General features: G+C 43.3%; 1 protein-coding gene across 2 annotated transcripts in view; it reads left to right on the top strand.

The window, feature by feature from the left end:
* Positions 1-4,906: 4,906 nt before the first annotated feature.
* The window catches only part of mcama (melanoma cell adhesion molecule a), a 198,302-nt gene continuing 190,097 nt past the window's right edge, over positions 4,907-13,111 (top strand). For both annotated transcript variants that reach the window (XM_084320261.1, XM_084320262.1), the window contains exon 1: positions 4,907-5,039. In XM_084320261.1, the coding sequence (XP_084176387.1) occupies positions 4,979-5,039 (61 nt within the window). In that variant the 5' untranslated portion in view covers positions 4,907-4,978. The remainder of the gene's footprint in view (positions 5,040-13,111) is intronic.

Raw genomic sequence — 13,111 nt, 5'->3', positions numbered from 1 at the left:
TGAGCTTGATTTGATGGGGGAGGTTGGATTTCCACACACTGGTCATGCCGTTCAGAGCCCTCCACGCATCTAGGGACCTCAAAACCTACTCTAACGAGCCTAGACTGGTCAGATGAGCTCAGTGGTACACTAGTTGAAGAAACATGGCTTGGATTCAAAACCAAATTCTCAACAATACTAAACAACATGGCCCCCCTAAGAACCACCAGGGTTAAAAATCGCGCTGAGCCATGGATGCACTCAGATATACTGACCGCTATGAAAACCAGAGACAAAAAATGCTCTGAACTTCATAAAAGTCAGTCAAAGCTTGCCAAAAGCTCAAACAGTGATCTCCAAGCCCACGTGGTTGAACTCAAACAAGTCAAATGATAAACACCATGATCAAATCGGCAAAAGAAATTTCATCAATGACAAAACTGAGGAAAACAAAAACAAACCCTGTGAACTTTGGAAATTACTCAACAGCCAACTAGGCTGCAGTAAAAAACTAAAAACCAGATTTACAAACATAAACATAAAGACAGAAAACACTCTCATCACAGAAAAAAGATGGATGTGGCCAATTACTTAAACATTTTCTTTACAAACATAGCCACAACACTGGTTAATAAACTACCCTCCCACTCAGGGCATTTTGGGGTAGAACACATCCTAGCCTTCTACAAAAGCCTAGGGGTCTGCAAAGACGACTTCAAACGTGAAATGGTAACAACAGTTGAGGTACTCAAAAAAACTGAGCGCCCTCCAACCTAACAAGGCCACTGGCCATGACAATATCCCCTCCAAATTCGTCAGAGACTCAGCAGCCGCCATCACCCCAGTCATCACCCACATAATAAACCTCTCCATAAAACAGGGATACGTCCCCAAAGACTTCAAAATTGCGAGAGTGACCCCCTGCACAAAAAAGGCAGCAAATTAGACCCAGGCAACTACCGCCCTGTTTCTATTCTTACCTCCATCTCGAAAGTCATGGAAATTTTTTTCTACGAACAGGTCGAAAAGTACTTTGCGTAAAAAAAGCTAATCTACAAATTCCAATCTGGCTTCAGAACATCCCACTCCACAGACACATGCCTTCTCTATTTGAATGACCACATCAAACAAGAGGTGGACGCGGGCAAATACTGCGGCATGGTCATGCTGGACCTCCAAAAGGCTTTCAACACTGTCAATCCCTCCATTCTGATTGACAAGCTAAAACAATTTGTTTTGATAGTTCATCAGTGAGCTGGATGCAATCCTACCTGGAGAGGAGAGAACAGATGGTGGAGGTAAACGGTACACTATCCCCCCCCCCCCCTCCCAGTGAGCTGTGGTGTTCCACAAGGAAGCATACTAGGACCATTACTGTTCCTAATTTATGCAAATGGCATGTCATCAGCTTCTGAGTTGTGACTGCAACTTGTTCCTGTTCGCGGACGACTCAGCCCTGCTGGTCTCTGACAGGCACAAGTTGCAGGTTGAAAAAGCCCTCAGCTCTGAACTCGGCAGAATCCGCACCTGGCTCGCTGATAACAAACTATCATTACACCTGGGTAAAACAGAGTCTGTAACTGAGGGGTTACAAAACCCTGACTGTATTAAAGATTGTGATAGATTAAACCACTGCTAGGTATGTACTTTAATTACTGGCCAGACAGTACATCGAATATATGGTGGACACTCATAATAACACGGCATTGACAAAGAAATAGTATTTGAGGGTATTTATTATTATGCAATAATTGGTTACAGATATGAGAATTAGGGTCGTGCTTGTATGGCGAAGAATAGGCATAAAGTCAGTCAGTAGCATAAGTCACTGAGAATAGAATGATTCCTACGATGGGTACTAGGCTAACGCCTCCTGGCGTATAATAGCAATTATAGAGGGCAACGCTGGTACCGCCTGGAGACAATGGGTTCCTCCCAGAGTTGTAAGGTCTGGAGGAGAGAGGAATGTTCGGATACTCAGTCTGATCAATTGAAGAAGAAGGGGATTCACGTACAGAAGCCAGTCCTTGTAATCCAAAGCTCAGCATCAAAAGCAATAACTGTAATCCAAATGCTCGATAGCAAACGATGATAGCCAGCTAGCCTCGGTCCATGAGGCCAGCCCGAATGTAGATCCTCACGAGGTTAAATCCCAAACGACAGTGGAGATTAACGATGCTCTTCTCCGGGTAATACGTTCCACAATCAATATAATCCAACCAGTAATGGTTCTGCAATCGCCGCCGCCGGTTCTCCTGTGCACATGTCCAGCAGGTTCTCCGACTAGGCCTCCTCGTGTGCTGGCACCAATGTATTTAGTCCACGCGCACTGGCTAAGGTCCACTAGCTAAACGAACGAACCGCTGGGTAATGCTACACACGAACGAACTGTGGTTGGCACGATACACAATAAATTAACGACTATTTACTTCACATTAAACTAAGTCGAACTTGACATTACTGCATTAATCTGACACTTTACTATTCAATTCGCACATGGTTCTCAACGCTCTGTTAGACGCACTGCTGCTCACTTCACTACATGTTGAATCGGGATGAACAGCTACTGTTCGCACCTGCCGCAGCATATATACTTAAGTGGTTATCTAGTCCCGAACCTCAGTTCTCGTCTCGAATCAATACGCTGTCTCCGGGCATGTTACGACATGCCCGGGCTCGTCTTTGAACCTGACTTTGGGGGCTTGCGGTCTGGCTCCGAGGGCGTTATCCAATAAGGAAAGCGAATATTACTATGATTCGAACGCAGGCTTAAAGGCATATACCGTGTATATATAAATAATATACAATGTATATAAAACAATAAATGTAGATTCTCAGCTTTAATCTGGCCCTTCACAACAGAGTCCATTCTCTTTGGATCAAATAACAAACTCAGCAAGGCCAACGGCTTCTCTGTTACAGTGGGTGACAATATTGTCATAAGGAAAGATGAAATTACATACTGGGTTCCATCCTAGAGGCAAATCTTTCCTGTGACAAAATGGCAACCAATGTAATCAAAAAAGTCAACCAACAAACAAGATTCTTGTACCGGATCTCCTCTCTGGTAAACAAGAATACCCTGAAGACTCTAACAGGAGCACTCATTCAAGGGTACTACGACTATGCTTGCACCTCATGGTACCAAAGCAACTCAAAGGCACTAAAAACAAGATTACAAACATCACAAAATGGCTAGCCATACCACTGAAGAAGGACATTGTCCGAAACATGTCTGCTTTTGATTCAGGCTGCCATTAAAAAACATTGAACCTGTGAGTGCTGGTCCGGCTACCCTGCTTTGATATACTGAACTTTATGGGATTACAGCACCCAGTGTGAGAACTTGTGAGCGCGGTCTAACTTGACTATAAACATCACAAAACAAATTAGTCAGACTACTGCTTGACCTTACTCCTAAAACCCACCCCACCCTGCCCATTTTGACAACCTAGGATGGCTTAGAGTAGACGACAGAGTACAGCAACTTGCAATGGGCCTGGTCTACAAGATACACTACACCACTAAGATACCCATGTACATGTTGAAATACTTCCCAAAGGTCAGTGAATACCACAACCACAACACCAGAGGGAGTTCCACACAAATCATGTTCAACCCAGATTCGGCTCAAACAAGGGACTAAACACGTTTAGTAATTATGCCACAACAATGTGGAACGCCCTACCCACAGCCGTAAAAAAATGTGAATCCCTACCCACTTTCAAAACCGCTCTCAAAGAGCACCTACGGGAGGCTGCAATTCGAAACTAGCCCCGGTAAATGTCCAACCCCCCCCCCCCCCCTCCAATGTAGGGGAGACCGGGGCACAGTGGATCAAGGGGCACAGTGAATCAGTGGCTATTTATAGAAACTTGTACACAGGAATGCCTTGATGATGTCATCAGTGTGTGCCTCTGGTTAATCCATATCTGAAAATGTGTTTAATTTCCAGGCAACACACTTTTGTGAAGAATTGAAAGGTAATCCCCGTTTTGTACCATCAAATGTAAAATTTCTGGTTTCTTAAGTGATCCACTGTACCCCGTTACTGGGGCACAGTGGATCAAATATATTTTTACATTCAACCCCATCTCAGCATCTCATATTTGGCAGTTGGCAGGATATGATAGACATGTTTTATAGAGAACATATTCTGCTATCAATTCCACAGTAGACCAGAACCATGCTGTCATCAAGCCAGGAAAAATGCTGAAATATAAGATTTCTGATCCACTGTGCCCCGGTCTCCCCAGTTTCTTCCCCCTCAAATGTATATTGTCTTTTAGAAACTCTGTCTCTTAAACAGTACTGTATATTTGTATATCTTGTATGTCATAAATGTCTGGATGTAACAGTACTGTATGTTTTGTATGTTAGGGCAGGGGTTGGCGGAGCCCAATAGCAGAACACAGGAGGAGAGAGAATGGCACGTTTTAGGTTGGAGGTGGTTGGGTGGGTGGGGTGGGGTCATGGAGCAGTCATTTGTAATTGTATGTCTTTCTTTGCAGTATCTTCTGAACTAAACTGCTGCTGGTGTTTAAAAGCAGGATACCACTTGAAATGTTTTAGTACATAGATATAGACATATTAGTTTAGGTTATTATAACCTAATTATAGGCTATACTTTTTTGTAATAGCATACCGTTTAGACGACCCCAACAAACTGGTGGTGGGGGGGGGGGTTGTTGTCTATTAAAACCAACTCTAAATAAATTTTATAGCTGGAGTTATCCAGTGAAGAGTTTATCCTCATATCGTGTATGTATGTAATGTAAGTATATAACGGGAAAAAATCCGTCAGACTGAGACTTTTGTGCAACTCGACTCCCCTTCACTGCCTGTCTGCCGCCCCCCTCCCGCCCCGGTGTTCCCTCTCCGCTCACAAAGCCCACAGCTCGCCGCCAGACCGGCTCCCTCTCTCCCTCCTCCCGCGCGCGGACCACTTCAACCTGGAGTCTGGACTGGACGGTAGTAACACGAGAGTAGCAACAACAACATGGCTTTCCTAGAGAAGTCGGTTATATTGACGTTCCTTCTTTGTTTCCTGAGCCGGAATGGTGAGTAAAAATGTTTTATCTTTTTTTTTAATAGATAGTTTTGGCTTTTCTACCCCCCCCCCCCCCCTCAATTGTAAAGTTTTGTAGAAAACATTGTACTTGGAACGCAGTGCTCGTTTGAATGAGATGCGAAGTGGATGCACCAGTCCACGTGTTTTCTCGGATGCTAAAGTCTTTTGGTTCAATAATTTAGGCTATACTATAATATATAATGTTATTATATATTTTCCTAAAAAGTTCAAGCTAATTGTTACTAGTAGTTTGTAGTTTCGATTCTGGTCACATAATTAAATTGGCATGTGTGTGGACACATTTAAATTAGTTAACTGCGATCATTTGGACATTTTCCTACCCCTTCAAATGTATCTGTATAATGCCGCGCTACCATTAAAACCCTGCGCTGAACATATTTAGTAATTAATAACGAACTCCATCCGTGTAAAGCGACCAACCTGTCCGTTGGAAGTCACCTTGGAGGACAAACAGCATCAATGCGCACGCACGCAGTACATGTTGTTGTTTGTAGTCAACTTTACACCGAACGTTTGCTTGATATTCGAGGTGACAAGGTCATAGTCACAGACGACAAGGAGCGTAACTAATTAAAAACGATTCCACCGGCAGTTATTCGTAAATAAACCAGTAAATAAAATCTCAAGTGCAATTTAAATAGATAAAGTGTGGCCATATATATCTGTATGTCGTGTATGTCATAAATGTTATGATGAATTGAAAATGGGGGACCCGGCCTGATGTAAACAAGACGAAAGTCTTTCTCTGGTCTGCATCCCCTTAACAATTGTGTGTTTGTACTGTACCCATTCTGCAATCTGTTAATAAAGTTTTCAATCAATCAATCAATCATGTGACTGCTCAGACCAGTCCAATCTTGGACATCCACCACAGACAAACCAGAAAGTAATAGTAGCATTTTGATGAAAGAGGCCATAATCTTTTACCCATATGACGTGTACTGTTTGTGTGTGTGTGTGTGTGTGTGTGTGTGTGTGTGTGCGCGCGTGTGTGTGTCAGTGAATGAAAGAGGGAGGCATGTTTGCCTTTCAAACTGCCCCGGCTGGTCACAGTGCCCTTACAACCTTTCATCCCCACCCAGGGAAACCTCGCCATTAGCATCCCTCAGTCCTCCCTCAATTTAGTGCAACCCCCCCTCCACAAATCAATCCCTCTCACACACAGACTAGCCTTCTCTTCCTCTCAAATCCTTGTTTTTTCTTTGTAAATCCCTGTTTTTTCCTCCTGCTCCAACCTTGTCTTGATTGGGTCACCTCCACTTAATCCTCGCCCCTTCCTCAGCCTCCACTGGGAATCTGAGTCAACCCGTCTGTTTTAGGATTACCGGGTCAGTGATAGAGACCCCCCTGGTCCTCTTTAGGAGCCACTGAGCGGGAGTTGTTAGATTTTACCTCCTCCACCGATCCCCGCTAATGCATTTTGGAGGCACTTACCTCAAATGCAATTTGTGAGTAAAAGCAGTTCTCCTGCATGGAAATCAGCCCATCCATATGAGAAAAAAAAATATCAGGATAGATTATGTTGTTGAATTGATGTAGACTTCTATTGATTTTATGAGCATTCTGTTCATCTGAGCAATGGACATTTTCTGTAGAGCCATGTAGCCACATCATGTAATCAAATACAAACATACAAACAAAAAGGCAAAATGTTGGCTCAACAGTGAGTCAACCGTATGCGTACACTTCAACACAAACAATACGTTGTAACAAATATATGCAAAAATGGATATGACAACTTCACACTATGCAATGCATCATGTTAGGCTGCATCTGACGTAGTGTTGATAGACAGTGGAGTATACCTTTTCCCCCCAGCTACAAACAAGCTCCCATGCACTCTACTGTAGCTTGATTTCAACTCTGGGCACTGCAGAGATCACACAGCCCGGGTCAGCTCCTGAGGGCCAGAGATTACGCCTTACTTTTGGTTAGATCAGGGCCACATCAATTTATTTCCTAGTAGTGGACTACAGTGTATCATTATACTTCTGTGGGTGAGTATCATCCTAAGATTGGACTCGCAGTGAATATTTAATAATGCATGCCGCTCCCGTGGTTTGACATTTCCTAATGATGTTTTGGCACACGTAGAAGCTGACAAGAAATGATAGATGGTTGGCCACTGAAAACAGGATACGCTCTTTCAACGAAGGCTTCAGGTATTTAATATGGCCGCATTAGCTTTCACTTCTGCATTTTAGCATTTTGCGATTTCGAAACATACCTCTGTAACAGCAAGTCAAATGACGAGAGTACGAGACATAGAGACAATTCTGTTGCCTTAGTGGAGGATGATCATAAGCCATAGTATATAGAAGCTCTGTGGCTGACCACCACCCACCACTCCTCAGCATGCCCACTGAGACACACAACCCACTTCCTGCTCGATGGAGCGCTACCTGACCTCATCTGATGGACACACAATGCAACGCTGTTCCTCCTCTGACGAGCGGCTGCAGGCACAACAAAAGGGGCTATGCTTCCTCCGCTCCTCAATATGCAGAATTATTGCAGTTTTTCAATTGAGTCCTCCAGATTGAAGTCAACTGACCCAGATGTTGAGATTGTGAGAACTCTGAAAGGACTTGTGAAAGAGGTATTTGTAGGCCCGATGCAGGAGTGTAGTGCCCCCCGTGGCACAAACAGTGGTGCAGTGCTGGGCAACCGCGGTCAAACGGCGTTTGGGCTTCGAAGTGCGCGCATCCTATTATTATGCAAAGTCTAGGTGATAAGTGCCTAGACTTTGCATAATAATAGGATACCGTTTGGCCTCCGCCCATATTACGACTGCACCCCTGGGCACAAAGATTGCCCTACCACTGGCTTTGGTTGTATATTTTTGGGGATTGAAGATATTTTTCACTCTCATGTCGATTGAGTGAGTTCCTTATAGAAGTAGTGATAGTCTGTGGCAGTGAAACATGAGTTTACATTTGTTATCTTTTTTTATTCCATTGCAAGTCATAAACCTGGAGGGGGAAAACCATGTAATGGTTATCCAAAAAAGAAAAAAGCATTTAAGGATGAGTCACTGAAGGAAGATCCTAATGGGACAACTGGAAGTCGACCAATTCACATTTTTCTTCTTCCCATATCTGGGAATGATCTTTGGCCTTGGAGATGAAACACGTTGCTTCAGCCGGGCTTTCAGCCTCTCGAGATGATATCCATACCTTAGCTCAGTGCTTCTGAACCATTTTTCATGTCAAGGACCCCTGAATTGTTACACATTATCTCAGGGACTCCTATCTGATAAGATCTTTGTTGTTAGATATGACACTATCCAGAATTCTGTAGCTGAGATACCACGATCTAATCTATGATCATCAGAATAGTCACTCTTATACAATTTGTCATTGTCCTAAGACCCTTGTGAATGAAATAGTGAAATTATACTATTCCTTGTTTTTCTGGGGGCCCCCTGGAACCCTCTCAAGGACGGTTCCTGGACCCCACGTTGAAAACCACAGCCTAACACCCCTTCCTGACAGGGAGCGACGCGAGCGAGCGTGATTGCGAAAATGATTAAAATGTATTCGTTTCAATCAGACTATCCTGACCTGCCGGAAGCGACAGCGAACTGAGCAGCGATGTCGTCCACCCCTCAGATATTCGCTCGCTGTGTCTCTAGTTGAGCGATTACGCGGCCGAGTCCCGCCCCTAAACACTTTTTATTGGTCAAGAATCGCAGGCCCCCCCCACGTGTGCTTCCAAGTAACACACACACACAGACACACTCGGACACGCGCCGCCTCATATCAGGACAGTGTCGCGCGCGATTTCGTCTCTAGTTCGCTCGCTCGCTCCCTGTCAGGAACCGGTGTAATGTCTTGTCTCCACTAGCCAGGGTTTAGCGGTGCTGTGGCCTGTCTGGCACACAGTGAGCGTCTCCATTGTCTTTAGAACCTGGCCAAACCTTTCACAACCTGGCCACAAAACCAGTTGGGACTGTTGTATTACCATGGGTTTAGCTTGTGTACCACAGTTGGTGGTGTGCATTTTTAAAGGTTGCCTAGCAACTGGAGAAGTTACAAGAAACGCAATGGAGAAAAACCCGACCATATCATGCTAGACCATGGCTAGCGCCAGCCAGGCTGAACATAGCTAATGGAGACAATGCATTAGATGATGGATGTGAGATTCACCCTAGCACCACATCTTGTTTGTTGATGAAGTTGATGGGAGGAGGTCTACCCGGACGACAGAATTTTACAATGAGTCAGGCTCGAATCACATTGTATCTTTCTAAGTATTCGTGACTCGAGGGCTCATTCATAAATTGACTGTTCTGTAATGCCGTTGTATCTCTCTTGAGTGCCATTTTAGTTTATTATCTGACCGTGGCCAGAATATACTAGGGCAGTCCCAGTCAACAGTAGTTGACCAACAATGCCTTGTCTCCATTAGCTATGTTCAACCTGGCTGGGGCTAGCCATGGTTTAGCATGGTATGGTATATTGTGTCTCCATTGCATTTCTTGTAAACTCTGGTTGCTAGCCTAGGTAACCGTTACAAATTCACACCAACAACTATGTGGTACACAAGCTAAACCATTAGGGGTGGAACGGTTCACAAAATCAATGGTTCGGTTCGTATCACGGTTTTGTGGTCACGGTCTTCGGTTCGGTTCGATATACGTTGTTTTTTATAAATAAATAAAAATGTAACACTCAAAATGTAAACATGCTTCTCATTTATAAAAAAATACAAAAAATAAAAAGAGATTTACAGCGGTTTGCATAATGTTTGGCACACAAAGACCGAATTGACTGAAAAATATAGGCTACATTTGTCAACGTATTAACTTAGTGCAAACAAACAAAATAATTAAACCTTTCTATATTTGTGGCCACATTATAGACAAAGGCCATCAACAAAGTATGCATATGCTCAAACAGCACTAGACTTTCTTATCAAAAAGGAAAAGTCACAGAAAAGATTATTAGGGTTTTAAATAAGGATGTTTATAGGGTTTCTTGTATTAATAATAATTTGCATTAACACTTTGAGTGCCAGCGAGTCAGCGACGTGTTATGTCGTTATTTCATGCCCCCCGTTGAGTGCTGACGACGCAAATTGTCGTTTCTTTTTTTTATTAGCGATCTGAATTCATATTTCATCAACCGAGTCTCCCGTTGGTACAGCAGCCCCTCTAGGAGCTCCGATGGGAAAATACCGCCCCCTATCGTCTATCCCTGTGTAACTGCAGTCTGCAAGCCATTCGATTAGACTGGTGGATCTGTGGGGGGGGGGGAGCCTACTGGCTCCACTATGCTGGCGAGGGATCTGATGAAGAGGGAAGTGATCGCGAGATGGAAAGCAGCCTGGAATATATATTTACAGCAGCCAATAATCAATCAATAAACGCGATCGATATTTGGAATGGCGATCAGGAATTGGAATAATCTTTTTGGAGAACATCTGATCTAAGGTAAGGAGTCTATGCAGGGCACGAAATTAACTTTTTGACTCATCGGCCAGTGGCGGGTAGATGGGAAAAGCATATTTCTTACCGGCCAAAAAAATACGCATTTTTTCAGTACATTTCAAGTAGATAAGCTATTACATTGAAGAATAGACACTTAAAGAGGCCAGAGTTAAATTTGTACTCTCTCTCTCTCTGAAGTGACTTCTCGCTATCTGCAAACAGCTCCACTGTCTGTGTGTATACTTAGTAGCCTCCAGATGCAGCCAGGATTCTCCGGCGCTGCAGCTGGACCCTATTGGTATACTGTGCTTTGGTCAAATCACATTCAGCATGCCCTCAGCTCGAATACGCATTGAATCAATGTTATAAGACATTGATATCAGGAGCTATCTGTAGCTACTGCTAGCCGGCTAGATAACGTTAAGACAACGCCTCTGTAAACTATTTAGTTTACTGGGACATATAGAGCTAACGTGAGCTAACATTGCCTACCGAGCGAACAGAGGTATCATGCACTCGACTATTGCTGGAGCATTTGTTGATATCAGCAGCTATCAGTAGCTAGCCAGCTAGATACCTAAAGACAATGCCTCATGTATTAAACTAAAAGTGAATAGTTGACTGGGTCATTGTTTAAACAGTAACGGTAGCTCACGGAGGTCCGCAGACAGGTTGCTGGTGCTGGTTGAAGCACGGACTGGGGCGGATATGACTCGTTGCCACGGGTTTTTTCAAAATAAGAGTATCATATGAACCGAATGTTGCTAACTGCCGGAGCCATCGATATTATGACTGGAGCTGCGCTTGGGGCGGGAATGAGACCCGCACAGGATTTTCAAAATAAGAGTATCGATATGAACTACATGCCAGGTGGCGGGCAGACCTCTCAGTTAGGGCTGGGCGATATGGCCTAAATATGATATCACGATATTTTCTGACCTTTCGGCGATACACGATACGCATCACGATGTTTTTCTTTTTTTCCCCAAACAATTCATTATGAGGCTTACCAAGACAGTATTTGAGTTTGCAAGCTAACATTAAAGACAAAATAAAATACCCATGCATTTAGCATTTTTATATTATATATTAGATTTAGATTATTGGATTATTAGATTATATATTGCATATATTTAGCAATGAGATATTATATGATTTAGATATGAAATATGATGAATTGAAAATGGGGGACCCTGATGTAAACAAGACGAAAGTCTTTCTCTGGTCTGCATCCTCCAGTCCACTGTTGACTGTTGTTGTATTGAGCTGTACTGTATTGTACCTATGCTGCAATCTGTTAATAACGTTTATATTCATTCAGTCGGCAAACAGAATCATTTTGATTGACAGTCGCGTCTGCCAATTACGTCACATCGCTTGCACCCGCCCTGCTGTTCTTAGCACCAATCGGCAAGCGTCATTCGGCAAGCGTCATTTTTTACTTCCGCCATTGGAGAGCTCAATGAAAACAACAATGGCAGCGGTAGCTCGGCGCGGCCGACGTTTAGCTTTGAGCTCTGCAGAATGACTAAACGACTGGAGGCATAATGATTTTACTGCAACGGATGTTATAATAAAAGCCTTTCCATACATCTGTCTGATTGAAAACGTTATTAACAGACCGCAGAATGGGCACAACGGAGTCAGCACGGGCTGAGATATGAACGGCTAATGCTTGCTATATCTAGGTTGACCTCGGTCGTTGCTATGTAAATACGCTGATGTTATTGAAAGTGTAACTATATAACGTCAATGCCACAAAACGAATGCCTTTGTTATCATAAGTAGTAACTTTTGATGCAGTAGTGTGTGTGTGGGGCGGCGCTGTTCAAAAGTGTCAACGTGTGGACCAGATTGACGCAACACAAGCCTCTTGGGCAAAACATCACGATATCCACGATACGTTTAAAAAGTGTATCCTTAATGAACTGTACCCGATATTTATATAATATCGTCATATCGCCCAGCCCTACTCTCAGTGTCACTCGCCAAACCGAAAATCGGCCCGCCAATGGCGGGTGGCAGGCTCCAATTTCGTGCCCTGAGTTTATGTTACCAGTTTTAGGATAATCGGAGCTATTTTCACTGAGATAACAGCGTGTCCCGTATGTGTATATGTGTGTGTGTGTGTGTGCTGTTGAGGAAATAAGAGAATCGATTTCTCAGCTCGCGTCTATAGCGTGCATAAGTATACATATACTATCGATAATCTAGCGTTTATTTGAAAATGATTCATAAATAGGCCGACAAATGACAACGTGTCTAGTGTATTCGAGAATATTCCAATAAATGCCATTTATGACGGAATCTTTCTATTTTCCGGATATTTTCGAGAAAACGATAGCTTTTCGAAAATGCTATAAAAAGGATATGAACCGATTAAAAAACAATCCGTTTCGACAATGTTGACTGCAAACAAGTCATTGATAAGCGACGGGCAGATTAGACACATAGCCATAATTTAAAACATAGATTATGCGTTTTTAACGCTATCATTGAAGTGGGTGGCGGCATTCAAGAGGGTAAAAAGGAAAACGCGGCCGGCACTGAAAGTGTTAAGGAATGTTGTAACTGTTGTTATCAACAAAAAAAAGGAGATGTTACAAGGG

Source organism: Notolepis coatsorum (assembly GCF_963971535.1).
Source record: "Notolepis coatsorum genome assembly, chromosome: 8".
NCBI lineage: Eukaryota > Metazoa > Chordata > Actinopteri > Aulopiformes > Paralepididae > Notolepis > Notolepis coatsorum.
This window is presented reverse-complemented; position numbering and strand designations above follow the sequence as displayed.